Source organism: Hipposideros armiger, unplaced genomic scaffold, assembly GCF_001890085.2.
Source record: "Hipposideros armiger isolate ML-2016 unplaced genomic scaffold, ASM189008v1 scaffold_141, whole genome shotgun sequence".
NCBI classification, from domain to species: Eukaryota; Metazoa; Chordata; class Mammalia; order Chiroptera; family Hipposideridae; genus Hipposideros; species Hipposideros armiger.
This window is the reverse complement of record NW_017731491.1, coordinates 2,571,104-2,598,920: the sequence shown is the minus strand read 5'-3', so window position 1 is coordinate 2,598,920 and position 27,817 is coordinate 2,571,104. Positions and strand designations below refer to the sequence as shown.

The window sequence follows — 27,817 nt, the reverse complement described above, 5'->3', positions numbered from 1 at the left end:
ACAGAGCCTGGCTCCTTAGGGGGACTACCGAGACACCTAGATTCTGCTCCCAAGACACAGCATCACCCACCACCCACACACCTTACCAACCACTTGCAGCCAAGAGAGTCTATCGGAATATCATCTTGAGATGGACAGTTAGAGGAGAGAGCAGTCTGTATCCAACAGATCCTGGGTGCACCTATGGGAGGTTTGGCGAAGCTGAGCCACTAAGGGATGGGTCTGGGCTTACCGTCTAGATTCAGGACCCCAGCCCGTGCTGCTCAGTATTATTGGTAAGAGCACAGACTTTAGAGCTGGACTCACTAGCGTTCGTTCAAATCCCTGCTCTGCCACTTACTAGCTTTGTGACCTTGAGCAAATTGTTTAACTCTAAATCTTAGTTTGTTCATTTATAAAATAGGTATGATAATAGCGTCTGTTCCATAGGCTGTTGTGAGTATTAAATATTTGAGTTAATACGTAAAAAACACTTAGCCCAGTCCTTGGCCAATACTCAGCTCTCAGTAAATGGTAACCATTATTGTCATAATCATTGACATTATTATCATCCAGTTAGAAACACAGGGATCCTCTCCTCCTACATCACTCCCTATTACCCATTCTAACCCTGTCCCTCAAAGGAAGCTCTCTTGTAGAGAAGCGTTTCTGATAGAGAAGCTTCTCCAGTAGAGAAGCAGCTGCATGTTCTCTACTGACCAAGGCCAAAAGTGAGAGATGAGGAATGGAGCCTGGGACCACCCGGGGTGCAGTGGCTTCTGAGAGCTGAGGCTGTGAGCAGGGAGGTGCCATCCCTGGGGAAGGCGCCACCAGCCTGGCAGGAGACCCCCTAAGGGAGCCTGCTATCTCCTAGCCTGCCCAGGCCCCAGAAGGGCAGCTGAGCAAGGTCATGTCATGTGAATTCCTATAGGGGGCCCAGCAGCCCTGATACCGCCAAGCTGTGGTCTTAAAAAGAAACCAGGGCAAGGTCTGCTGAGCTAGAGCATCTGCTCCCTGATGCTGTCTAGGGCAGGGGAGCTACCACGCCTAACTCGCAGCTGTTGGCCAGAATTGATTCCTATCAGATCATTAGCATGAATTAGGTTTTAACTGGGTGGTTTAACTTTGTTGATTTCCTTTTGGTGATTTCAAAATTAAAATAGGCCCAAAGTTTGACTTTGTGAGTGTGTGCGAAGGAGAATGAAGAGCTGTGAGTGTAAGCATAGAAGTGTATGTGTGTGTGTTAGTGACTTGTGGTATGGATCTGTGATTATGGGATTCGAAAAGAGCCTTAGAGTGCAAAAGGGAGTGACAGCTTCTCTTTACCCCCGCACACCTTGGGGCCCTTTCAAGGAATGGTCCTAATAAGCATGGAGTGGGGGTGCCGGAACGATAGAAGGGTGGGTCTGGTAAGTGCTGTGGGCTCACAGTCTCCTCTCTTCCCTGGACTGCCCAAAAGGAGGAGGACGTGGTGATTGAAGACTTTGAAGACGATTCAGAGGCTGAAGGCAGCGGGGGCGAGGATGACATCAAGGAGCTTCGGGCCAAGAAGCTGGCTCTGGCCAGGAAGATAGCCGAGCAGCAGCGTCGCCAAGAAAAGATCCAGGTGGGGTCTGCTGGGGGGTGGTTCTCATCAGGGTGGTGCTGTACACGGCAGGAATGAGGTGTGCTGGGAGCTGGGATGAGCAGGACCCTCTGAGGAGGAGGACCCTCTCAGAGTGTTCTGCCTGGCTCGACCCTCGTTTTCTTTATCCATCACAAAATTCTGGTAGTACTTTGGTGCCTGGAGGCCCCCTCCTCCTGGGCTCCAAGGGGCAGGAGCAGGTTCTTCTCAGAGAATCCAACGGAAGCTTCTCCCCCAGCGATGATCTGTGAATACACACCACACATGCATGATCTTCCACACAATTTCAGGAGTTTCAAAGTGCCCCTGAACCTTATCCAGACACTCCCAGAGAGGCCAGGATTCTGTGTTGAAAACACCTGTTGTCGGGAGACGATGTCATGGCCACAGTCTGTTTATCTGGATTCCCAGTGTAATGGCCGGTCCCCTCTGCAGGACACTCTTAACCCTCCCAGAGAGAAACTACTTGATCTCCACACGAGGGCTCCCCCACCATCTGCACTCTCGTGGATCCATACCTCCACTTGCAGCAAGTTTTTCTTTATGGCACTCCCAGGTCTGCCTTCTTGCACTATAAGCTCACTTCCTCTTATCTAGGGCTCAAGGCAGATAGAGGAGAACCAGTCACGTTCCTTCGTTTAACTGTGTGCATGGGGAAGCCTCTTTAGCAGTGTCTGTTTTCATCTCTCTCTTCAGCTACCCCTTACCTTTGGCAGAGGCCTCAGTGCATGTGGTCGGGCAGACCTGATCACAGTCTGGGCTCCACCACTTACTAGCTTTGTGACTTTGGGCAGATTGCTTGATTTCTCAGAGCATGTTTCCTCTTCTGTAAAATTAAAGTGGTAACAGCACCTACCTCTTAGAATTGCTGTGAGGCCCACAGAAGCTGGCTCATGTAAAACACTTAGCACAGTGCATGGCACACAGTATCTGCTCCATAAATGGTCACTGTCGTCTGAGATCAGTCTAATCGCCCATCAGACAGAGCCCTGCCTGGGAAGAGAATATATAGCAGTTGGGAGCCATCATTCTTTAGACATATTCATGTCCCCTTGCATACTGGAATCAAGTATGTGATACCTCTGCCCACGTCGTCCACTGTGGTATGGCTGCCTCCTCAGCCCTCTGTGGTCTGTGTATGATTCTGCTGTGGTCCAAAAAGCAGCTTCATCCTCACACTGTCTTTCCTCCTATCCTGTGGCTCTTCATATTTTTTTTTTTTTTTTTACTATCAGTCTTCTCATAAGTTCTGTCTGTGCTCACAACCTCCATTTCTTGACTATCAACCCAGCAAGTACCTGTCTTTATCAGGCCGTGGCCCCCATTGTAGTTGACTTATCTGTAGCTTTGGACCCTGAAGCAGCCTCCTTCCAGCCTCACTTCAGCACAAGTGGACCCTTGTTTTCTCTTTCTGTTGACATAGGCTTCCTCACCAACATTCTTTTCTTGGTCTCTTCCTTTTCTCTCTTATTTCTTAGTCTCAGCACATAGTTGGCGCTCGGCACATATTTGTTCAGTGACCTAATAGATGGTAGGAACTAGAGCATCACCTTAAATCCTCACTGGTTGCTGATTCTTTATCTGATTCGGGTCTGATTCTTTATCAAACCTATCTGTTCACTCATTCAAATTCCCTTCTCTCCTCTCTATTCCCATTGCCACTACTGCTACTCTAGTCCAGGGACTGATTTGGATTATAATAGTGAAGACATCTGCTTTGCACAACTCCAGGGGGTGTCATTGACCTTGTAGTCTGTGAATGGCACCTCCTAGAATTGTGCAGTACACAGTCTGCATGGGGGGCTCACTGCCTCCAGTGCACCTTACATGTTTTCATCATTCTCTTTCCAAAAGAGCCACTCCCCTGCTCAGAAATCATCAGTGCGTTTGCTTGGCTGATTATAATAAAGTCTAATTCCTTATTGTGGCATTAAAGGTTTTCTCATGTGTTCCCAACCTCTTCTCCCATCTCCTATGAGCCCTTACTAGCTAAATGACATTGTGCAAATTATTTAACTTCTCTGAGTGTCTTTCCTCACCTATAAAATTAAAGTTGGAACAGCACGAACCTCATCCTTCAGAAAGACAGTGCATGTAAAGTGCCTGTCCAGACCCAGGCCCTCCTGCCTGGGCAGCAGCCCTGCTCTTCTCCTGACACACTGTCCCCACACATGCTCTGCCCTTCCCCACTCTCACGTCTTTGTTTATGCTGTTCCGCAAACCGAGTACCCTTTTTTTCTGCTCCACATTTCCTGTTACCTGTTTAAATTCTATTCCTCCTTCAGTCCCCAGATGAAACTCCATCTCCCCAGTGAAGCCTTCCCTGATTTCCCCCAGGAGGAATTAATCTCTCTCTGCTCAGTGTTCCTGTAGCACTGATTTATACTTCATGTGTGAAACTTATATCACGTCTCGTATTACACTTCTTTCTGGGCTTGTTCCCTGCTGTACTGTGAACTCCTTGGAATCAGGTACCCTGTCTTCAGTTCAGTTGAGTAAGTGGTGGTGAGCATCTGCTATGCTAGTAGTGGTCAGCAGACACAGGAGTGAACAAAACGTCCCATCCCAAAGGGGAGTGGAGTGGAGAACCCAGTGATGTGAAGTGTGACAGAGTGTTGTTACAAAAGGGAAGGATGGGATGCTGTGGGAGCACATGCCGCAAGTGCATGGCCTTGCCTAGGGCGCCGTGTTCCGCCCGGCCTCTCCAGCAATAAGCAGTACCTTACAAATAGGAGGCCTTGTATGAGGCTGGACTTGTGGTGCCGGCGGCTGCCCCTGTCCAGAGCCTGATCTCCCCGTCACCTCCTTTAGAGCAGGCTGCTCGGGCCCAGGGCCTGCTGTGGGCTGGCTGTGGCTGGGGTTGCTGTGGCCCCTTTAAGAATAGGCCCCACATGAACTGCTGCTGGCGGCCCTGCCTCCTGTCAGCCTTCTTCCTCCAGCCTCACAGCCACAGGAGGATTTCTCAGCAGAGGAAAAATTCCCCCCTTCCCTTATCCCCCTCCCCCCCTTTAATGCCCGGGGCCCTTCACTTCCATAATTCTTCATTTTCCAGCCTTGAACGTAAGCCAGACACATCTGTCTGGCCATATGCGTGAACCCTGGAGTCTGTGCCGAGGTGGCTGTAAAACAGGGCCGGTGAAGGCCCTTCTGGGAGAGCACACACATGTGTGTGCCCTCGGGCCATTGGCTCCCTGCCCAGAACCACGGGGCTGCAGTGCTCCAAGCCTATGTTAACCTTTTCTTATTTTTCCTCTTTTTGTTTAATTTAAGGGGGGAAAATCCCAAGGAAAAGGTATAAATTGTCCTGGGAGTGGGGGAGAGGCTCCTAACTAGAGAGGCCATTATTGTTGGCAGGTACTTGGGTCACACTAATACAATAAGGAAGAGAAGAGCATCGAGTGAATTAAGATCGGAGAGATGGGCTGTAAATTACACAGCTCTGAACTCCATCAGTCTCCAGGGGTGTTAACCGAGAGGTGTAAGGCAAGTCCCCAGTTCCCAGCGCCTTTTACAGATGCAGCAAAACAGGAACCACACATGTTTGGGGAAGGGGATATGAAGATGGGGTTGAAAAAAATCCTCCTGGCCCCCATGATGGCTATAAAGTCCAACTGAGATTTTGAGCTATAGCCACACCCCCACTTCCCTGCTCACACCTAGACCCCTGGGCCCAAGCTCATCTGTGGGGCTGGGGGAGGTGAGGCCTGGCCTCCCTCCGCAGCCTGTCCTTCCCTGTTTCCGGCGTTGCACAGGGGCTGGTGAGTGGGGCCGACTGGAGGTCAGAAAAGGGGTGTGGGCAGCTCTCAGGAACTGTGCAGCTGGAGCCCCAGCTCCCAGGCAGGCCTCTGGATGCTGGGGGGTCAAGTCGGCCCACCTGGGGCTTTGAGGCCACACTCTCCTAGGCTTTGCCTGTTGTTTGAGACAGATGTCTTCATATTGGGTTGGTTCTTCCCACCTTGCTACTTTCCACCTGAGTTCGTTTCATTCCCATTGCCATTATTGGGAGGTGTCCAGAGACCACAGCAGGGTGCATGGTTTGTCTGGGAAATTGGTCTGAAGTGTTTCATTCCTAACTAGACCCCCAGGGCAAAGCAGTCACTGAAAATCCTCCTCCAGGCATGAGGCGTGGCCTCTTGGCACCTCAAACTGGCCCTGTGATTCCCCCGCCTCCTCTCTGCCTCCACGAGGCTTTGCTGTGATTTGTGCTGCTGTCGGGCGGGGTCAGGTTTCCTGAGCAGTTGCAAACATCCCACCTGAAACATAACAGGCTCTTCCTCTGGCCACAGCTATTGTTTCCCTCACATTATGGCCACAGTCTTGCTCTGTAGCCAGCAATGACATGTGTTCTGAAAATAGCTTCTCTCCGCTGTCCCCTTCCCGCCCACCCACCCTCCTGAAGATGCAGTCACTCCTTTGTGGTGGCCCCAGGAGTTTCACTCTAAATATAGCTTCAGCCCATTCACGCTGCCACCCAGCTGGGGGGGAGGAGGGGGATGGGGGGGCACTGTGGAACAATAGGGCATGCACAGAGCCCCCCACACCTGTATGGAAGCTAGCGGAAGGCAGACACTCAGCCCTGGCTCCTAGCTGTCGGAGGCGGGTGGGAGCCAGCGGGCTACCAGGCCAGGGGCACGTTCACGCCAGGGCAGGAAAGCACATCAGCCTACAGAGCCGGGCAACTGCCCTCCCCACGCAGACTGGTTCCAGAGTCTGTTCCAGCTTTTCCACAAACTGTGGCTCTGTGCCCCCAGTTTGGTCCAGGCTCTCTCACCTCCCTGGCTCCAGCAGCATCCATAAGGTCCTGTTCTCTTACAGAATGGTCAGGCTGTTGTTTGGCTCAAGTTCAGAGGTACCATGTTTAGCCCCGCCACTCCTCTCCATCAAGAAAGGGTACACTTCTTGTGCATTCTCAGAACAAGAGTTATCAGATGAAATTCAATCAGATTATCTTTAAAGTGCCCTTCAGCCCTGAGATTCAGTGATTTAGCTCATTGAGCTCCTATGACATACCAAGCTTTATGCTGGACATTATAAAAGAAACTCTAAGAAAAGGCGGTTCTCCTTGAGCTCCTTAAGTCTATTTTGAAACTAAGATCAGTCCTTATAAAACAGTAAGAAGTAGCAAGCAAGCCATCATATATATAAAAAGAAAGCAAGTATATGTTAAGCTGTGTGGCATTGACTTTGGACATCCAGAGAAGGGATCCTAAGCAGAAACTTGCCCACGAGGAGCCCACCCCAAATGAAGATGCTAACCGTGCTGCTCCCAGAGGAGGCTGGTTGGCTGCGCCTGCTTTCTATAGCAAATGCAGTATCTGCTCCCTTTGGTCTTTGTAGCTCAAGAAGGAACTGCCTCCTGTGCTGTTGGTGGCTATCTTACGAACTATTCCTATTTTTTATTTCATTTCCATTTTCCTATTTTTCATCTTCAAAAAGTACCCCCACGTAGTTAAAACAACGAAAGTACCACGAATCTTACAGCAGAAATCCCCAGTCCTCTCTGCCTGGCTCCTCCCCATCTCCAACTCTGCTCCCTAGTGGTTTCCCCAGATATTTACCCTCCGGGATATATAGAGATGAAAAATGGAGCTGGGCAGGGAAAAAGGAAACTGACGTTTGTTAAGTTACTATTATGTGTATCAGGCACTTAACCAGATACTTTCACATACAAGGTGAGCATGGAAATTTTCTGTGTTAACAAAACTTCCCATGTCTGGTGAAGACATTGCTCGGGCCAGAGAGGCCCAGGGATAAATGATTCTATCACTCTACAGAGGGAAGGAAGCAGCCACACTCTCTGTGGAGCCCTAAGCAGAAGGAAGACCTAACTAAGAAGGCCTTCTTATGATCTGGCTCTGCTTTGTGATCTGAGTTTTTCAAGTTCCATAACTCCTGTGTGAGCTAATTACATTGCCTTTATTTATAATTCTCAGTGTCTCAATTTTCAGTGGGTTAGCATCCCCAAACCATCCCTACTGTCGAGAAGAAGGAATTTAACCTGTAAAAGAGCCCTTCCTGGGGACCCAAGGCTGTTAGCTTCCTCGTCAGATGGTATTGTGGATTATCTCTTTCTCAGCACCCCACCAGCTTGCTCAAGGATGCTCCCATACTTCAGAGAAAATTATTTAGCACCTTCTGGAAACAGAATTAAGTTCTTCTTCTCTTCCACACTTTATGACAACTTGGTCCTTATTGCCACTGATCTGATTCAAAGTGTCTGTGCTTGCCTTGATTTCCCAGTTCACTGTCCTAGGACCACTACAGCCCAATCTTAGCTGCAGTGAGAAGGGTTCCTATGAAACTCTCCTTCCGGGTCAGCACACTTGATTCCAGGCCAGAACCAGTCTGTCTGAATCACAGCATTCCAGTTGCGCCCCCCTCACCCCCACCAGAGGCTTCTGCAGCTTTTTACTCATACAAACAAAAATAAATCTCACTACCGGCCTCTGAACTCCACAGCAGCGTGCTTCCCCCTTCTCCCCAAGCGTCCCATGGCTGTGAGTGGGGACTTGGCACTCTCCCCACCGACATCACTTTTTCACTCCCTGCGCATCCTGTGTCCTTCTCTCACCGTGCGACCCAGAGATCGGAATGGGACGTGACGGCCGGCACAGGCGCCGTGCACAGCTGCCAGGAATCTGACGGGTAAAATCTGGAAAAGTTGGGAGGGCAAATGCTAAACACACACACACACACACACACACACACACACACACACAGCGCCACTCAGAGGGCCGGAAACACAGACACCCACAGAAGAGGGCCTGCAGACTCCTTGTCCTTCCTCAGTCTGCCATTCTTTTGAAGGGGACTGAGCCGGTCTCGTGACTCAGGTATGACCCCCGCCCCAGAGGCCCACAGGTACCCCAGGAAAAGAGGTAACAGCTTCAGTTAATCTCCTGAGACTCTGTGAGGGCATGTGGGGAACAGGAAGCAGTTGTGTGGTGACTCACTGGGCAGAGCCAGGTTAAGGGAAGTTGTCTGCGGGTGTCCCTGGGACCGGATGATGGCAGCACAGTTCTGACCACCCTCATACAGCTTGACCCCACCCCACCCCTGGGGAACCAACAAGGCTGCTACCTTCCTAAGAGGCTGTGGCCTCTGTTCACCTTTCTGGCCCTGAGCCAGAGCTCAAGGAACTCAGCTTCCCTGGACCCTGCTCCTAGATTTTTCTTTCGTCCTGTCATCAGAACACACACGTAGGCCCCCAGCCTCCCTTGGCCACCTGGCTTAAAAGCCCTTCTGCCTGCTGCCAGCTGTAAAGGTAGAACGGTATAAGGTCTTAGGAGCTCGTTCACACATGGGCAGAAATGGCAGCCAGTTCCACTTCCTTAGAGTCAAACCAGGGCTGGAGTGTCATTTCTGGAGGCAGGAAAACTGAGATGTGAAAGGAGTCAGTGGGGCCGTGGTATAGATGAGATGCTCAGTTAGGACCCCGAGCCCCTGTCACCACAGGTGCCAGTGCCGCCTCTCCTTCCCCCACCAGTATCAGTGCTTGTTCTGTTCCCTCTCACCCAGAAAGAGATTTGGAGGCCTGTGATACCAGGAAAAATGTTCCTGGGAGTGGAAAGGCTGGATAGAGAACACCCAAAAGCTGGGAAAATGAAGAATAGAAACGCTAATGCTCCCTCAGTGCGAAGAGAAATAGTAGAGAGTTGTTAACTGAACCTGAGTGGGGACTGTGCCGTTCTTACAAAAGGCCCAAGCCGTTATGCAATGTTATATGTCAGTTGTATCGCAATAAAAAAAAAAAATTTTAAGTGCCCAAGTTGAGTTTGGTGGAATGTGTGTCACCCTCTAGTTGGCAGCCCCATGGGGAGGGACCGTGACCCAAATTCCCTGGGAAGGTGGCCAGCAGCCGTGGCACTTTCCCCAAATGAGGTGAGAGCAATAGGAAGACCAGCAGACTGGGCCTCTCAGCTGCGTTTTCTCATGCCTGCCAGCGTCTTGAGGGCTGTGCCTTCCACCAGCTGTGGTGGCAGTGGCAGCAACGACTTACTCATAGGGAGAGGTCCCCAGCAGGTCACAGAGAAGCCACCCCCAGCATTCAAAGGCATGCCCTTTCAGTTTTACTGTCACTGCCAGTGAAACCTGAGCACCTTCCTCACTGACTGTTAGTGGCCAGGACGCAGCACTGTGGGCCCCACTGACTTGGCACGCACATCTGCTCCCCTTGCTCTGTGCCTGTGCCTGTCCCTGTCAGTTGGTGTATGGTAGAAGGCCATGAGAGGGCGTGACAGGGCTGAGACCTGTTCACCTGGCCCTTGCAAAGTCTGTGTCAGTGCCCTCCAGCTCTTTACGTGGGGAGCACGCCATCTGGGCAGATGCCAGCAAATCAGTTTGCCTCTCAGCCATGGCCCCCAGAAGAGGAAGCAGCACAATAGTGACCTTGCTCTGTAGTGACAGGCATACCCAGAGCTGCTGCCACACATCAGGCTCTGTCAGACTGGAGAAAATCGGGCTTTCCCAGACGTACACAAAGCTTCCCAGAAATGAGAACTGCCATTACGACCAACAAGCATGAGGCCGTGTGCTTTCCAAAGTGTGGTGCGCAGACCTCTGGTGCCACACGAGGTGGGTTTTTAGTGATGCACAGGAGACACTTCGACTGTTTGTTATGGAATTTAATTTGCACTAGTAAACATGACCTGACTGTCAGACCCTTGCTACCATGGATGTCATTGCTTAAGAAGAGGCTAAGCAAAAAATGAGTTGACTTAAAGTCAATGCAAAGGAAAACCGCAAGTAAATAATAGTATAGATTGTACAGAGCTGTGGCAGAGGTGTGTGAGTAGAACACAAAAGACTAACAGTTAGGAAACACTGTACTGGTCGGTGGGGGGAAGGTGGCGATTTTGATCAGTCTGAGTATATTAACTTTGCAAAACTGCGAATTGGTTCCTAATCCATCACACCTATGGACTCTAGCTGCTGTGGGAATCTTTGGTATTATTAGTTGTCAGCATCACTATTTTTGTAGAGCCTTCAAGTTTAACTTCTTGGTTTTTAACTACACAGTGATGTACATTGAAACACAAATTCTGTTTGGGATAGGAATATATCCCAAACAGAATTTCATATATATATGAAGTTTCTGGATTGAGAAGTACCTGCCTAGATCACATATGTGAAACCACTTTCATATCCAAGGAATCTAATTCACCCTTGTAGATCTTTAGCCCAAGGTCTTACTTTCAGAGACCTGTTATTTTTAATATCATCAGGTCTTTTCTCAGCCCTAGGCAAGGTTTTAGTCACACTCCATTCCCCGGGCCATTTGGTCTATGTTGATTTGTATTGCAGCACTTTGCCCTGCCTTTGGGCCTGCCCCTCGGGCATGACAAGGGCTGGCTGTGCCTCTGGAGGGAGAAGAGGCTCAGGGGGCAGGATGCTGACACACTGTGGAGTCAGGGCCCTGGCTCACCCACCCGCTTGCCTGCTCACTCTTTGGCTCACTCACCGTTCCTTCTGTGTCCCTGTAGGCTGTCCTGGAGGACCAGAGTCAGATGAGGCAGATGGAGCTCGAGATCAGACCTTTGTTCCTCGTACCAGACACCAATGGCTTCATTGACCACCTGGCCAGTCTGGCACGGCTTCTGGAGAGCAGGAAGTACATCCTGGTGGTGCCCCTCATCGGTGAGTCAGGCCAGAGCAGCCCTGCACGTGCACAACAGCCCCCACTACACACATCCCCCAGCCCAGAGGCCAGGCAGGCAGAGCCCTGCTGTGTGTGTAAGACAGGATTTGCAGGGAAGTAGGGAATGTGTGGGGCAGGGAAAATTGTTTAATAATCAAAGCAGTTCAAATTATTATGGCTGATCCATGGCTTAAACTGCTTGAGCAAATGGACTCCTGTGTCCCAGCAACCAGAGGCTGCATGAGCCCAGCCCTTGTTTTTATCCTTATAAAGCTTGCAGTAAAACAGCAAAGCTGGTTCCCGTTATTGGTAAACACTCAACCCTGGCAGATAACGGCAGTGCTGCTGGGTGGTCTGGCAGGGAGGCTGGGAGGATTTTGAAGTGGTTAGATGCCTTTGGTCTGATTGTCTTGTAGCTTTTCATGATCATTCGAGGTAGCATTCTTCTGGCCAATGTCACCCTAACGCCAGGCCAACAGAAACCCTCCAGGGCAAGCCCTTGGCTCATGCCCGTGGATTCCTGCCACTTGGGCCCTTACCACTGTCTGGTCATTGGTGCTGGTACAGGGTCAGCATCTCAGGACCCAGCTAGCTTGCTTCCTCCCTCAAGCCAGAAGAGCCCAGCTGTGCTATCTCCAGGGGACTGTCTAGGTACTGTTAGTTCTTGGAGCTCTGTGGTGGGTCACCCTCAGGATGGGCTTAGGACTCTGGGCTCCTGTCTGATCTAGTTGGTACTGCTAATATAGCTGAGGACTGTTCCGTGGAGGGAGAGGGTCTGGGAGATGATTGGGAAGCCCAGGCTTTTTAATGTCCCCTTGTCAGCAGCCACTTGGAGCAATATGGGAGCCCTGTTCTCTGGAAAAGCCACCAGACTGGCAGTCTGCCTGCCAAGCCACCTCTGACATCCATGCCAAGATGTTCCATTGGGCCTTCCCTCCCAGTCCCAAGTGTCTTAGTGCCAGATGAGGGTGGAAACAAAGGGCAGGAAACATCCGCCCCTGCAGAGGCTATAGAACCCTGGGGGGTTGTGGGAAACACGTTAGCACCACCTGAGAATGTTGGCACTGAAGCAGCCCTCGTCCCGCCTCCACCCTCCCTGTCTTCCTTCCCCCTCCCCATGTGGCCTGGCCAGAACCTCTTAAACCCAGGCTCTTAGACCTGAGAGAAGGTTTTCTGTTCTTCAAAAGTAGAGCAGCTTTTCTCCCCACAGCAGAGCAGCAAGTCCATCAAATTGTCCCGACTTCCCCTCTTCCCTCCCCTGGGTCCTGGGGTGGGGCGGCTTTCAAGATCATTTCTCTGTGCTTTCCTACCCAGGAGATTTCAGGGGAAAGAAAGTGAATTGGTCGCTTTTTTGCTAATGGTAAGGAAATGGTATAACTGAAAGAGATGGCATCTCAGAAGCCCCCTAAGACTTTGAAGGAGCCTCCAACACTATGCCTGGCTAGCAGGGTTCTTGTGCCCCTACTGTGTGCACAGTTTCCTTGTTCCTGGGGGTCCAGTGAAAGGTAGAGTTGCAGCCCTTGGTCTTGAGGAGCTTATGGTTCAGTGAAGACAGCCAGATTTAGTGGAGAGGAAGCAAATATATGATAAAATCCTGAGGATATATGCCAAATAAATCGATGACCCCCAGGGGCGTTGGGAAATGACAACTGTTAAAGCAGTTCAGGCCGGCCTCTTTAAACCTTTTTCAGTTGGGCAGGGCCCTCGGCTCTCAGGAGCTGTAGAAAGGGCTCCTGTTTAATGAGGCTCCCTCAGTGCCCTGCCCTATGTCCAGAGCGCAAACAGTTAAGCCATCCGCCTTCCCTGCTTGTTCTTGTGCTCTTTAACCTGCTCCATGCTCCTTAGGCCTGACCCCAGCATCAAGAAGCCCCGCCTGGTGCAGAAGCACAAACAAGCTTCCCCTTTGAAGCCTGTTTAGTTTGGAAGCAGGAGAGCAGATTTTGGGATGGAATACCAGTTTTTTGTGTTTGATGTTCTGTTTGCTGTACCATGTACCCATCCACCACTATTCCCCAACCTAAGCATACATTGTGTGGACATGGTGGCCTATCATTGCTGAAAGCATGGGTGTCGCGCGCACACGTGTGTGTGTGTGTGTGTGTGTGTGTGTGTGTGTGTGTGTGTGTGCATGCGCGTTCGTGTTCCCACATGGGCCCTTTCCAGAAAGTGTCTCTGAATACCCAGACAGTGAGTGCCAGGCTCACCATGGAACAGCATGCTCATGCCGATTCCCCAAGCCATGAATCATTGCACTGAGGAGAGGCCTCAGACCCCAAACTCTCCCGGAGCCCCCAAGGAGTGCATATTTCCCACTTGACCTCAGGCTTTTGGCTGGAATTTTGGAAAGAATCTTCACCAGAAAATGAAGCTGTGTCCCAGACACATAGGCAGGCAGGCAGACAGGCATACAGGCATACACACACACACACACACACACACACACACACACACACACACGTGCAGTATCAGAGGAGGTAAATGTGCCAAGGGCATGGTTTAGGGGAATACCAGGGCTCTTACAAGTGAGACTGTGACTGCCACTTCCCACTTGGTAACCTCCCTACCCTCTGCCAGGGTGCGGGGTATAGAACTTGGCCCCTCTTGGACTGCTGTGGTTGGGGGCCCAAGTGGATCAGGGAGAGTGCCTCTTGCCTTTAGCTGCTACATACCCTGGCCTCTCCTGAGGGACCCTTTCAATTTGATCCTATAACTAAGGAATGCGATAGAGGGGCCAGGTTTCTTCCTCTGAATACAGCAGCTCTAGAAAAATCTCTATAAGTTCCTCCCAGGAGGAGGGCTGGGCCTGGAGGAAGAGGCAGAAAGAGGAGAGAGCACTGTGGAAAGTCGGGGACACTTCTTGCCCCACAAGGTCTACTTTCACTGCAAGACTCCTGTGGGGCAGGATGAATTCTGTGGTCTGGTATGGGGCAGGCTGGGAAAGCGAGGCCTAGGGTGAAGACAGACATGACTGTTGAGGCTGATACCTTGTGGGACTGTGTCTCATCAGTGATCAATGAGCTGGACGGCCTGGCCAAGGGACAGGAGACAGACCACCGGGCTGGGGGCTATGCCCGTGTGGTGCAGGAAAAGGCACGGAAGTCCATCGAATTCCTTGAGCGGCGATTCGAGAGTCGGGACTCCTGTCTACGGGCCCTCACCAGCCGTGGCAATGAACTCGAATCCATCGCCTTCCGCAGTGAGGACATCACTGGCCAACTGGTGAGACCCCCAGCAAAAAGGGAGTGACCAGAGCCAGTCTTCAGAACAGGGTCTCCAGGAGGGAGGAGCTAATAAGGGAAGGTCAGTCAGCCTGGGCAGCTGAAGGGGCAGCCACTGTCGAAGCTCAGGAGTGGGCGTTCCCTGTCCCGTAGATCGCTCTTGGCACAGTTGGACGCGGTGTATGGGAGGAACTCTGGGATGTGACCCTCCCCAGGACCCCAGAGACAGAGTATACCTGTGCTTCCTCCACATAGTGCCCCCTCCTGCCCAGTAGCACTTAGCTCTTCACACACTGCCTTCCTCCAGGGTAACAACGATGACTTGATCCTCTCCTGCTGCCTCCACTACTGCAAAGACAAGGCTAAGGACTTCATGCCCGCCAATAAAGGTACAGCTTTGCCTCTGCCCAGCCTCGTCCCCTGCCCTACCTTCCCCTGCCCTACCTTCCCCTGCCATCCTCAGCGCTAGGGAAGGTTGAAGACTCCGGGTTCAGGCCTGATGCAAGCCTTAGGCCAGCACAGTTTCCTGCCCTCCCAGAAGTCAGATTCCCCTGTCACAGCTCCCCGACTCGCTGGGAATGTCAGGTGGACGCTTGGCCAACTAAGGATGGGCCTACCCCCAGGAAGCCAGGCTGCAGGCAGTGAGCTTTCCCATTCGGCGTGCATCCATTTCCTTTCTTGGGTTCTCAGTGAGTTCTCTGACAGCAAGAATGTCTTTATGATTCAGCGTAGCTTATTCTGGCCATGGTCTCCTGAGCCGAGCCCTCTGCAGCTCTGAGAGGACAGTCCCCAGAGGTCCCTGGGGCCCACCTCCCTGTTCTGAGCCATGCTCACCCTCTTAGTTCATCCCTGAAGTTTACCCTGATGTTTATCAGTCTGGGGGTGGAGGGACTTCCCCAGCAAGTAGTGGGTCTCTTCTTCCTGTCCCTACGGTCATGAGCTCAGCACTTTCCAGGCTGGCTGGAGTTGGAGGCAAGTGAGAGCTTGAGGACTGAGCCCTCAGGCCCGCTTTCAGGACCTTTTAGGTAAGCAGAATCCCATCTTTGGCCCATAGGCCCACCCCTGGGGCTCTCTTCTAGGTATTTGAGCACCTCGCTCAACCTTGAACTTTCCTGCACTGCCCCTCAGAGTCAGCGAGTTTCAGGTATTTTCTGTTCCTGGTTCCCAGGAGTCTGACATTTCAAATCTTGTGGAAGGAATTTCTAGGACCTCCTACCTCAGCATCATCTGCAGAGCTGATAATTCTCACCATTTGGTTTCTGTCTACATATATATAGTCTTCTGTCATTTTCTTTTGGTGGTTGTCACCCATTTCCCCTGCTCCTTTTCCTTGCCCTGGCTTCCAGGCTGATCTAGGGGTTGTCTTCCCTCCTGCTGCTCCCACCCACATTAGTGCACACTCTCTGTACTAGGGGCTGGTAATGAGTCCTCAGATGGGTCCTGCCACGCGGCTTGCACGTACTGGCCCTTAAGGCCAGATGTGGAGCGTTCAAGTGGTAAAAAGGAGTCCTTGCTGAGCCAAAGAGAGGAGCTTGGGCTCTGCTCCCAGGCAACTGCCTAGAGAGGCACCTTTGGAGGGAGAGGTAGGCAGGAGTGCAAAAGGCCTTGTTGGGAAGTACGGTTCAGATGCTGATGAGGCCCCACCCAGCCTCAGAGCTGTTTCTTTCTTAGCAGAGACACATTTTGGCTTTGGCCCTACTAGTCTCCCCACCCCACCCCCACTTCACCCCAAACAGCCTACAGGAACCCATTGCCATCCTGGGGACCGCCCCTATCAGAATTACATCAGCAACGGCTGGTGTAATCAAACCCCATTTGTCAGTGTGAATTCTTAGCAGATTAACTTGTCAGATTCACAGAGAAACTGTCACCAAATGTTTATGTGTAAACGATGTTGAATTTTAAAATCATGTGGATTATGGCGGATGGGGCCTGACAAGATGACAGTCTCTGGTTTCTAACAAAGTGAAGTTACCAGTGTCAAAACAGAGGATGTTTATTGTTAAAAATGTCTCAAAGTATCCACAGAAACCCCTGCAGACCCCTGCCAGCAATGCTGGGCCTTGGTTGGCTGACCTAAAGCCTGGGACTCTCCTGGTCTGAGTCCCAGGGCCTGGATGGCGCGGCTGCAGACAGATTCAGCCAGCCAGCCGGGAGCCCCACATGGCACCGCGCGACACCACCCCACCCCACCCCACCCCACAGAGGCCAGGCTGAGGCAATTGAGCAGCAGTCTCAGAGCATCCCCTTCACCAGTGACCACCTTCCTCTCTCTCTCTGCCCACAACAGCCCCTCACCTCCCATCACACCCGCCTTCCACCTCACCCTTTCTCTCACCACCATCAACCCCACAAGTCTCTCCCTCCCTCTTCCCCCAAACTCCTCCCAAGGCTGACAGCGGGTTCTCAGCCTCCCTGCCTGGAGCTGGCAGGCCTGAAAGTGCTCAGGTCCGACATGGACATTTGCGGTCCCCCAGCCCGGCGCGCGCCCACAGTCAGTCAGCCCCACAGGACGTTCCCTGTGCCTCCTTGTCTGCCAGGCCCCTGTCAGGAAACGCCCACCTGGGACTGAGGAGTGGACTTGCCACCTGAGGGGCCTTGCCAGGGGTGGGGGTGTCACCTGTGTTGAGAACTTGGCCCCAGTTTAAGTTCTCCCCCAATACATTAAAAGTTTAGGGAATTAGGGGAAGGTAAGTGCTAAAAGTCATGTAAAAAGAATAAAGGCGATCTGTTTTTAAAAATAAAATTGGAATAAAAAAGTATGGCTAGTATGAATCTAATGTTGTAGGGGGCAGGGGAAAGCTTATATAACAAGAATACATCCTTGTAAATGTGCTTAAAGAAATCTGGAAGCATACACAGATCTACCCCGGGGAACAAGGCAGAGACATGAAGGGAGAAGAAACCTGGGCGGACGTGCCTGCTGTTGCCTTTCCCTTTCCCTCTTCTGCGCTGTTAGAGGTTTTCACCATGGATTACTTTTACTTAATAGAGGAAATCATTTGGCTACAGCCTCCGGGCCACCTTGGCACAGCTCTGCCAAGGACCCTTGCCTTCCTTCCCTCAGAGCTCCCTTGAACTAACCCGTCCTCACATCTGGAAGCCCTGGATACACTCCATATTCCACCTTTCGTTTTCTACCTCTTAACACCTAAAGCATCGATCTGCTGGCCTTGGAGGGAGAGGATGTGTTGTGAGTCCAGGAGCAGCCATGCAGTCAGAAGTAGAAGGAGAGGGGCTCTCCTGCTCCCTCAGTTCAGCGTACTGGGAGAGGGGTGTGTGGAGGCTGGTGGCTTGGGCAGCTCTCAGGACATCAGGCAGCACAGTCCTATGCGGGAGGCAGGGGTCCACACAGACCAGCCCCAGCCCAGCATGGCCTCTCTAAGCCAGCAGGGGAGGCGCACCCTCAGCCAACCATCTCCATGAGGGAAAGGATTTGTGGAAGGGGCCAGGCAATGTCTGGCCTTGACCCCCCCAGGACCATATTCCCCTCCAGAGAGGAGAGGCAGCCAGTGCCTCTGCCTCGTGCCCTCAGTGAAGTCCTTCTCTCTTGTGCCAACAGAGGAGCCAATCCGGCTACTGCGGGAGGTGGTACTGCTGACAGATGACCGGAACCTGCGTGTGAAGGCGCTGACGAGGAATGTGCCTGTGCGGGACATCCCGGCCTTCCTCACGTGGGCCCAGGTGGGCTGAGGGGGCCACACTGGGGCCCACCCCTGCGGAACCGTTCCTGAGAGGCCACCAGGCGCCCAGTGTAGCACAGAAGATGCCCACATGCCTGAGCCACCAATCCTCCCAGACAATAAACCATCCTCTTCCAACCCACGCCGTGGCCGTGCTGTGGGGGAGCTGCTCCTCACAGAGCCCTCCTGAGGGCTGGGCTGAAGCTGCAGGGACCCTCCTGGGCTGCCAAGACTTAGTAGAGAGGTGGCTGGCTGCAGTGACAGCAGGTGGGCAAGCCAGATAGGTGGTCCAGCCTTTCTCCCTTCCCCTGTCTGTCTAGTTCAAGGGCTGGGGGGAGGCTTTCTCAGCACTGGGACTCAGCCACTTTCCCAGGTGGAGACGGTGCAGGGCGTGGAGGTTTCCATCAGGTGCAGGTGAAAGCACGGGTCCCTTTAATCTTCAGAACCCCTGTCCTGAATGTGTCCAAGAGGCTTGGTCATGCCATGAAGAGAGTGCCCAGGGTGTGTCTCTCTCCCTGAGGCCTGGATTCCCCCATGGACCCATGTTGGGTTCTGGACACCATGTCCCAAACAGCAGCCCCACCCCACCCGACACTCTCATCCTGCTGCTCTTCTTCCTGCCTTATCACTTGGGGTCCATAGCACTTTGCCACTTGTTTTCCCCTCGGATGGTCATGGGTCTAGAGGGAAGGGACATCTGGTCTCCGGCCCATGCTTCCTGGGTGGCCTTTGCCTGCTTCCTCTCCTCTCCTCTGCCTTCCTTTTGCTCTAGTTCCCACTGAACAAAATTATTCAGACTTTTCTCAGTTCTCTCCTACCCTCTCCTTGTTCTCCCTCTTCCCCCCACTGACTCATCCCCCTGCCCTCCTTCCCTTTCTAGTTGGCCCCTCTCACCTCCTTGGTCTCCTCAATGTCCTCACCTCAGTTCCTTGCCATGGGGTTTGTCACTCTGAATCGCCTTCCTCTGGTACCTGTGGCAGGAACCTAAAAAGCTTTCCCACGCCCCTGTGCTCTGAGAAACTTGCAGGCTAGTAGTGCCTGAGCATTGCCTAGCCTAGAGTTTGCACCATTTTCTAGCTTTGCCCTAGAACTTGACACAGGGCCCTTTGGTCTTTTTGGTTTTTTTGTTGCTCTTTAGCTGGCACCTGTGTTCAAAGCCTCACTCTAGAGGCTTCCTGCTGGGAACTATTCTCCCAACCCAGGGACAGGGATGAAGGCAACTTAGGGGAAGACAGGGTTTTAAGGAGAAGCCAGGAGTAAGTTTTGATGGGACCAGTGGAGGAATCCCCCCAGAGCCCTTTGTCTAGCTGTATACCCTACCCAGAGAATGGGAGCAAGTCTGTGCCCTCTCAAGGCCCAAGATTATGCCAGAAGGTAGAGGGACTGTATAGAGAGGTATGAGTCCCCCAGGGCCTCAGAAGACTGGACTCTTTAGGGTATAGGGTCTCCAGCCTTTCCTTTGAAATCCTCTCCCCTGGATTAAGGCCAGTGACTGGGTGGGTGGGAGACCCATCTCTCCTTTCTGTCCCATTTGCAGCACTGGTTTTGTTTCCTTAATAAATTTTTAGTTATGAAACATATCTGACCTCTTGCTGATCTTTCTCTGAGACTGGGGAGGGACAGGAGGGAAGAAGATACAAGCCTCTGCACCTGTGTAAGGGTGCTGTGTCTGATCCCTCTGCCTGTCTGGCCCCACCTGTCCCCAACCAGAACCTAGTGCAGCGCGGAAGAGAGCCGCAGGGTCCAGGGTCCTTGGTTACTGTTTTATTGCTGTTTGGATCGAGTATAGAAAATGGAAGCGGCTCTAGAAGAGCCTGTGTACAAGGTAGAAAATATACAAATGAGGAGGAGGGAGCTAAAGAGACCACGTTCCGGCCCAGCCCAGCCTGGGCTCGGGGTGTGGGGCTGCCCGGGGCGCATGCAATAAATATGGTCCGGGGCCCCAGGGAAGGAAGGAGGACACCCCGTGGGAGTGGGAGACTGGGTAGGCCAGGGCTGTCTTAGCCCTCAGACTCCAGAAGGAGGGAAGGGTGGACCCTGGGGTTAGTGCCACTTGTGCAAAATGAGGAACTTCACATTATCAGTCCCCAGGCGGGTGGGAGCGGGGGCAGGGGGCCCTCCGGCCGGCTCAGTCCCCTCCCCGCTCCCCAACTCTGCCCGACGCTCCGACCCCAGCGGGGAGATTCACAGTGAGAATGGGTGTGGTCGCAAGGGCCGGAGGTAGGGCTGGGAGCGCCCCAAAAGTGACACCCCTCCCCCCAAAAGCAGCACGGAGCCGGGGGGACGGGGCCAACGAACCACAGGAAGAGGCGGAGAAGGGCCGGGGGTCTCCTTTGGTCAAAGCTGATATCAAAAATATAAATCTCCCTTCCCCCACCCCACCCCCATCCCGGGGTTTTCCCCTCACCCCCACCCCCGGGCTAAGGCACGAAGCAGTGAGGCCAGGTGAGGCCGCAGAGAGGTGGGGCCGCCGCCATTGCGTTGACGCTGCCGCTGCTACTACAGTTATCTTGGAGCGGTGTGCCGGCTCGCCGCCGCCGCCGCCGCCGCCCCCGGAGGCGCGGGCCAGGGGCCACGCAGCGGCAGTGAGGCGGGCCTCTTAGTGGGGCGCTCTAGGTGGGGGAGAAACGGTCGATGGTCCGGCCGTCTGGCCCAGCGGCCAGGTGCGCTCCCTGGCTCAGCACCTCCGCCGCCTTGTCCGGGCTGAGGCCCAGTTCCGCGGTGAACTTAGCCAGCGGGTAGAGGCTCTCGAGCGCCACCTTGGGGTCGTGCAGGAAGTGCGTGGTCTGCGCCAGCAGCTCAGCCGCGGCCGCCTTGTCCTGCTGCTTCAGGCTCAGCTGTTCAGCCGTGAGGCGCGCCACAGCAAAGACACCCTCGGGGAAGTCGAGCTTGCCCTTACCATCGGGGCCGGGGACGCCAGGCAGCCCCCCGAGCCCCGCCAGTGCCCCGGCTGCGCCTGCTGCGCCACCCACGGCGTGCATCTTCATGTGACTGATGAGGTTGCGTTGCTGTGCGAACTTGCCACCGCACACCTGGCATTCATAGGGCTTCTCGCCCGAGTGGATACGCATGTGCTCGGTGAGGCGGTACTGGCGCGTAAAGCGCATGCCACACGCGTCGCACGCGAAGGGCTTGAGGCCCAGGTGGCTGCGCATGTGGCGCGTCATGGTCCCACGCTGCGTGAACTTCTTCCCGCAGATGGTGCATGGATAGGGCCGGGTCAGCCAGTGCGTCTTCTCGTGCTGCCGCAGCGTGGCCGGGTCCTTGTAGCTCTTGTCACACGACGCGCAGCGGTAGGGCCGCAGCAGCTCGCCCAGCCCGCCGGGAGCCCCAGCGACCTTGTCCCCACCGCCTCCAAAAGGGGGCCCGAGGCCCGCGGCCCCTGCAGCTACCTCAGCCGCCTCGGCCCTGCCATACAGCGCCTCCTCCTCCTCCACGTGCGCCTCCACGTGCGCATTCAGCTGCTCTGAGCTGGGGAAGCCCTTGCCACAGGGGATGCACACGTACAGGTTGTCACCGAAGCTCTCAGGCTCGCCATAAGCCAGATGCGGGCATGGGTAGCCCTCGAGGTGGCCGCCGGGCGGACTGGGGTCCTCGCTGCTGCCCGTCTCCTCGCTACTGCTCTTGTAGTCGTCGCCGTCGCCGCCCGCGCCAGGCCCGTCCAGGCTGCCCGGGTAACGCGGTGGTGGAGGCAGACCGAGCGGGGGGCCCCCGGGCGAGGCTGCCGGGTCCCCGCCGCGCTCCTCGCAGCGCTCTCCTGGGGAGCCGCGCTCCCGGCCCAGCTCGTCGCCGTAGCTGCCCAGGCCTGGCTCGTGCTTCATCCAGCGGTAGAGGAGGCTGGGCCCGTCGGGGCGGCCTGGGGGCTCGGGTCCTGGGCTGCCGCCGCCGCCACGAAACGGGTCCGGAGGCGGTACAGTCTCCTCCAGCTTTTGGAAGGGCAGCGGTGGCAGTGGAGGCAGAGAGAGCGGTGGTTCCTTGTAGGCTGCGGGGCCCGCGCTGGGAGGGCTGTCTGGGCGCGGGGGCAGCTCGCGCTCGCCGGGCGGCCGCTCTGGAGGTGCGGAGCCCGATGGGCTTTTCTTGGACAAGTCCAGGCCGCAGAGTGGGGAGCAGCGGCGTTCCGGGGCACAGAGTGCGGACGCCGGGCCAGGGCCCGAGGCGTACAGCTCTGCGCAGTGCGTGTTCACTGCCGCTTCGGGGCCCGACGGCGGCTCAGCGCTGGGCGGCGGCGGAGGCCCGGCTGGGGACGAGTAGCAGGCCTGGATGACCGGCGTGGCAGCCCGCAGGCCCCGGCCTGGCCGCCCGTAGGGTGCATAACCGCCGCCGCCGCCGCCGCCGCCCCGCAGGTGGCAGTACTTGCCGTGGCGCTTGAGGCGCTTCTTACACAGCGCCACGAGGTCGGGGATCTGCAGGTAACTGGCGGCAGCCAGCACGGCGCCCAAGCTCGGCTCGGTCCCTGGAGCTACTGCCGCCGCAGCAGCAGCCTCTGCGCCATCAGCCAGGCGGCCGGTGTAGATGAAGTCCAACACCAGGCGGAACACGGCTGGGCTCACCATGTCATGGTCCAGGTTGAGCAGGTTGTCATGCACAACCAGGGACTTGAGGTAGGCGCTGCTGGCCGCCAAAACGTTCTTGTGCGCGCGGAAGAGGGCGTTCTGCACCACGATGATCACGTCGCACAAGAAGCCCTTGGTGCGCTGGTTGTTGAGCTGCAGCAGCAGCTGCCTCGAGTGGCCGGGCGCCTCCATCGTGTCCAGCATCGTCTGCCCAGCACAATCTCCTGCGGGGACACACACCAGCCGGTTCAGAGCCGCACGGAGCCCTCGCTGCCGGTCCCCCGTCCGGCGCTTCTCCCCTCCACTTTCCCTTCCCCTCAGCTAGGCACCAGCATCGAGCACCGTGGCCTGGGCACTGGCGGAGGATCAGCGGCCTCTGAGTGTGGGAGCCTGGGCCGGCGGCCCAGACCAGAAGGAGCAAGAGAGCGGCTGGTGGAGAGGAGGCCAGGCTGGCCTGCACCCCCAGGCCCGGAGGCACCGGGGACACAGGCTGGCTTCTTGGGGGGCTTCCAAGGAGAAAACTGTTCGGGCGAAGTGACCCTTTCGGAGACAGTTACCCGATTTGAGGGAAATGTCCGCTTCAGGAAAAGTCATTCAGGGCCGAGAAGTTTGCCCAAGTGGGATTTAAGGGAGACGAGTGAAAACCGCCTCCCGCCTCGGGAGAAGTTGCCCCAGTTGGGGGAAGTGATCCGGAGGAGGGGAGCGCCCTGGCTGCCGTGGCGCCGCCCTGGCCAGGGGCTGTCAGGCCCTCAGTTGGGGCCCGGGCGGCGGCCGCGGCACCAGGAGCGGAGGCAGCGGCTGCCGTGGCGGGCAGAGCACGAAGGCCGGGCCCCGGCGCGGGGAGGGCGTTATATCGGGGCAGGAGGCTGAGGCAGGAAGCAGGTGGGGGGGAGGGGGGAGCCACGCAGCTCCCAGGGGAGGGAGGGGGCAGCGCCCCGGGCGGGCACGGCGCGCAGCCGGCTGCGGCCCTGACCCCGGCCTGCGCCCCACCCGCGTCCCGGCCCGGCCTCGGCCTTAGGTCTGCATTGGCAGACCGGCGCCACCCTCCCCAGCTCCCCTCGGCCCCTTCTCCACGGGAACTCCGCCGCCCCAAACTTGGGGAAAAGTTTCCCAACTTCAGACAGGCCGGGAGGGGCGCACCAGACCCAGTCCCTCGGCTCCTAGCTTTTCCTCTCGCCCCCCATTTTGGCAGGCGGGCGACCGCAGGGCCTGAGTCGAGCCTTGAGCTGCCTTGCCCGCCCGCTCGCCCGCCTTCCCCTGTTCCCCGCCTGGCCCGCAGGACCTCGCGGCCCGTTACCTGCGGCCGCAGCCCGACCGGGCTTCCCTCCCCGTGGTGGTGGCAGCTCCTTGCCCGCGCCCCACCCGCCCCGCTGCCAGGCGCCGATCTATGCCAGGGCAGCGCCCCTGCCAGCCCCGCCCGCCAGCTCCCCTTCCCTTCCCCTCGCTTTTCCAGCCCATGTGCGGGCAGAGCCGACCCGGGCCGCTGACCCCGCCGTGAACCCGGCGCAGAGCAGCGGCCCGGTGGTCCTGAGTCCTCCAGGGGCTACACTCGGAGCTCCGAACGCCAGCCGCGCTGGGACGCCCGCGCCGGAGGATGCGCCTGAGGCGGCCAGCGCGCAAGGACCGGGCTGTCTGGGTCCCCTGTCCCTCCCGGTCCCCAGCCCAAGGACCCACCTGGGGGGCATGTCGGAAGCCCCGGACCCGGCTGCCGGCGGATCCAGGGGGGACGTGGCTGCTCTGCGCTGCCCTCCGCCCGCCGGGCCCCCGGTCGGTCTGTCCTGCTGGTCCGTCCTCCCCGCGTCCTGGTCGCGTCTCAGCCCCGCCGCGCTTTCCGCACACTCTTATCTGGAGCGGCCCGGGCCGGCAGGCTCTGCTGCAGCTATGGCGCCACCTCGCGGTCGAGCGGAGCTTTACGCGACACAGCCACGACCTCCCTCCGGCGCACCTGGGCTGGAGGCTCCCAGATGCGGAGTTGGATCCTGCAGGGGGGCCTACTCGCAGATTCACCCTCCCAGATGTGCCCGACGAGGAACCCAAGCCCCGGACCTGCGAGCCCCACAAACCTCGGAGTTTTGAGCTGAACGCTCCTGTGTACATATTTGCAGATTCTCACATTGCCCCAATTCGGAGAAGTCCTGCCCTCAAGGAGAGGACTCTGGTGACAGTAGATGGTGAGAAGGAGGTTACGGAAATCCTAAGGAAGAAGAAGATGGACAAGATCTTGGGGGCCTCTCCTTAGACATTCCTGGATAGGGCTGTCTATTTGTACCCACCCCCAAACACACACATCCTGACTCAGACACATGAGTTCTAGAATAACACATGCACAGAATAAACCCGTTTGCACCCAGATCCTCTCCAGGTTCTGACACCTGCGGGCGCGCAAGTTTGCACAGATACACCTGCCCCCTTTTAGAGTCCAAGTCCCGGCTCTCTGGAATACTCTGGGGGCTGCCACGTAGGGCTCTCCGTGAACCTGGACAGACAGACAGGTTACCCAAACAGCCCACCCTGAACTTGCAGGTCTATGAAGGGACCCTAGGATATTCGACTGGGAATGGCTGGACAGTGCCTTTTGGGGGGCCCACAGAAGCGAACCCAGCCCCCGAGTGAGCCGTTTTGAGGGACCGCTTGTACGATTTTGTCTCCAACACACCGACATGAGAGAAACGACAGGAGGGCCTGCAGCCCGGGATCTCCTGCAAGGTCCTGCACCCCGTGTGAAGGCCAGGTTCTTGCAGGTAACTCCTCTTCTGGGAGGGAGGAGACCCCGCACTGGCGCGCAGGCACTCACAGGGTTACTCCGGAAGTGTCCCCCGCGCAGCCCAGCACCCCGCACCCACCTGATAGCGGCTCGGGGTCTAGCTGTGGCCCACGCTCCTCCTCCTCCCCGCACCTCCTGGCCCCCGCCCACATGTGGGGGGTGGGAGTGGGTCCCTGAGAACGCCTGCAGCTTCTGATTGGCTGCGCCTTCCTCAGCTGCCTCACTAGAGGCTGGGGCGCAGAGTTACCATAGTAACCGATGAGGTTCGCCCAGATCGCGTCTCTCCAAGGCCTTGGAGAGCTTAACAACCGCTCAGGGCCGCTGGGCGGGTGGGGGCTGCGCTCGCCGACCCCCGCCCCTTGCGGCCCTCCGCCCCCATGCCCCGTTAGAGGTGGTGGCTGAGTCGCTCATTAGGGGACGCCGGCGGGGCCACTCGCGGTCTGTGACCGACACCAAGGGTTCGGGCGCCCCCCAGAGGTTCCCTTTCCTCCGCGTGAGACTTCGTGGCCTCCCGGCCAGGAGACGGCTCCTGGTCCCCGCAGGTCCTCAGTCTTACTGCGTCCTGAGTCCGCCCTCACCCTGTTTCCAATCTGTGTTCTGGATCAATCTTATCCTAATCCTCTCTTCTGTCTTCCCATGATGTCCTCACTAGGGAAGTAGTAAGGTTCCAAAAATGAAAATGGTCTGTTCCTGAGCTACAGGCCCCTGCAGCAGGGGGACGTGCTGTGCGCTGAGACAGAAAAGTGAAAGGTGTGCTGGAAGGAGGTGGGAAGGGTCCTCAGAAGTGCTCTTAGAACTGGGCTTTGATGGATGAACAGGAGTTCTCCCACCAAGCAGGAAGGCATTCGTAGAGAGCCTCTGGGAGGAAGCCTGGAGGAAAAAGAAAAATAAATAAATAAATAAACAAAACAAAAGCCTCTAGTCAGCCAGATCCCAAAGTGTGTGGAGGACCTCTCTGACCCTGTCTCTACTGTAATCTTTTATCCTCTTGATGAGGCCAGATCCTAGCCTCACAAGGAGCCCCCTCAGCCCTGTGTCTCTTTTGTGCAGTGGATTCTGTCCATTGTGGACCCATCGCGGTGTCCACTGTGCCCACGATCCTTGTTTGGTTTTTTTCAACACTCTACCTGGATCCCTACTTTCCAAGTTAACTCACTGCCCCAGCCCCTGTCCTTACATCTGTATGGGAGGGTCTCACAGACCTGCCCCCAGCCTAGCTACCTTCCTGTAGGCTTCACTTTTCTTCAGTCTTTGACCTTTCCCTCCCTACCTAGTTCCACCTGCTCTGGCCTAGCGCTGCCCACTCTCCACCCCAATCCAGCTCCTTTCTCTGAATGCACTCTCCTTCCCTCATTGAGAGAGCCCATCGGACTAGGATCATTCATTTCCCTGCTCCTCTCCAGAGGAACTCCAACCCACATGGCATGGGCCCTTCCTGCCAATTCTGATCTCCAGGAACTCTTACTCCTTCAAGAAGTGATCTCTGCCCTGCCAACCCCTGGAGACCCCTTTCTGCCAAGCTGCTGAGCCCGTAACTCATTATCACCCTCATATGTGCTCTGTCAATGCCCTTCATTCCACAAACCGGTCCTAAACGTGGTCTGCTGTGTGCCAGGGTCTGAAACTGACACTAGGGACCTGTCCTTCTCCCCTCCACCTGCTGAGTCTTCCTCTTCCTCGTACCCCCCTTCTCCTGCCATTTCTTCCCTAACTCCCCCGCAGAGGAACCCCTTGCTTATTTCCAGAGTCCAAGCCACCCTCTTCAATTTTTCTGCCTTTTCTCGGGTCTCCAACTCCCGACTGGTACCTGGACCCCCACTGGGCATTCCTTCCAGGCCCAGCCTCCTCCTACAAAGCCTTCCAAGATCCCCGAGTTCCCCCTCTCTTCCCCCATCCACACCACAGCTCTAGGTGCTGCCCTAGCGCCACCCCCTCGACCACCCCCCACCACCGCCACCAGCTTCCTCTCTTGCCTCACTCCTCAGGGTGACGACACCGCAGTGGCCATTGGGTATAACGCCGCCGCGGGACATCTTGTGACGTCACAGGGTCTTCAGGTCCAGAAACTAAGGAGTAGGATTGGGTACTACCTTGGAAGAATGGGCTGGAGTGGGGTGGCGTCCCAAGTGTCTCAGAGTGAATAAACATGTAAGGGACCCGTCAGCTTCCCCCCGCCCCCCCCCGCCCCCACTATCCTCTCGCTGGCCCCCAGCCCGCAGTTCCGGAAAGTTAACTCCTTGAAGATTGGTACAGGGGGCACGGGCTCCCACTCCCCGTTCCTGCTTCCATGTACCCTTCCTCCCCCTCCCAGCTCCTCATTCAACTCCTTATCGCCTCGGTCCCCACCCCCACCCCCCCA

At 55.7% G+C, this 27,817-nt stretch overlaps 2 protein-coding genes and 1 long non-coding RNA gene across 6 annotated transcripts in view; 1 reads left to right on the top strand and 2 right to left on the bottom strand.

Annotated features, from left to right (window-relative positions):
- Window positions 1-19,808, top strand: part of SMG6 (SMG6 nonsense mediated mRNA decay factor) — a 216,949-nt gene extending 197,141 nt beyond the window's left edge. For all 3 annotated transcript variants that reach the window (XM_019650413.1, XM_019650411.1, XM_019650412.1), the window contains 5 exons: window positions 1,439-1,585; window positions 11,086-11,239; window positions 14,248-14,459; window positions 14,766-14,847; window positions 18,021-19,808. In XM_019650413.1, the coding sequence (XP_019505958.1) occupies window positions 1,439-1,585; window positions 11,086-11,239; window positions 14,248-14,459; window positions 14,766-14,847; window positions 18,021-18,151 (726 nt within the window). In that variant the 3' untranslated portion in view covers window positions 18,152-19,808. The remainder of the gene's footprint in view (window positions 1-1,438; window positions 1,586-11,085; window positions 11,240-14,247; window positions 14,460-14,765; window positions 14,848-18,020) is intronic.
- LOC109386876 (uncharacterized) lies at window positions 1,594-11,146 on the bottom strand. The gene is made up of 3 exons (XR_002124864.1): window positions 11,064-11,146; window positions 2,460-2,596; window positions 1,594-1,848 (listed from the first exon to the last, which is right to left on the bottom strand). It is a non-coding gene; the product is annotated as an uncharacterized LOC109386876 (long non-coding RNA).
- An 82-nt stretch (window positions 19,809-19,890) lies between the features above and the next one.
- Window positions 19,891-26,324, bottom strand: HIC1 (HIC ZBTB transcriptional repressor 1). Of its 2 annotated transcripts, XM_019650410.1 has the most exons (4): window positions 25,538-26,324; window positions 24,758-24,888; window positions 24,369-24,685; window positions 19,891-22,918 (listed from the first exon to the last, which is right to left on the bottom strand). In XM_019650410.1, the coding sequence occupies exon 4, from the start codon at window positions 22,896-22,898 to the stop codon at window positions 20,754-20,756; it is 2,145 nt and encodes a 714-aa protein (XP_019505955.1). In that variant the 5' UTR covers window positions 22,899-22,918; window positions 24,369-24,685; window positions 24,758-24,888; window positions 25,538-26,324; the 3' UTR covers window positions 19,891-20,753. The 2 variants fall into 2 exon arrangements, with proteins under 2 accessions (XP_019505955.1, XP_019505954.1); XM_019650409.1 differs by having other exon boundaries at window positions 24,369-24,673; window positions 24,758-26,324.
- Window positions 26,325-27,817: the final 1,493 nt, after the last annotated feature.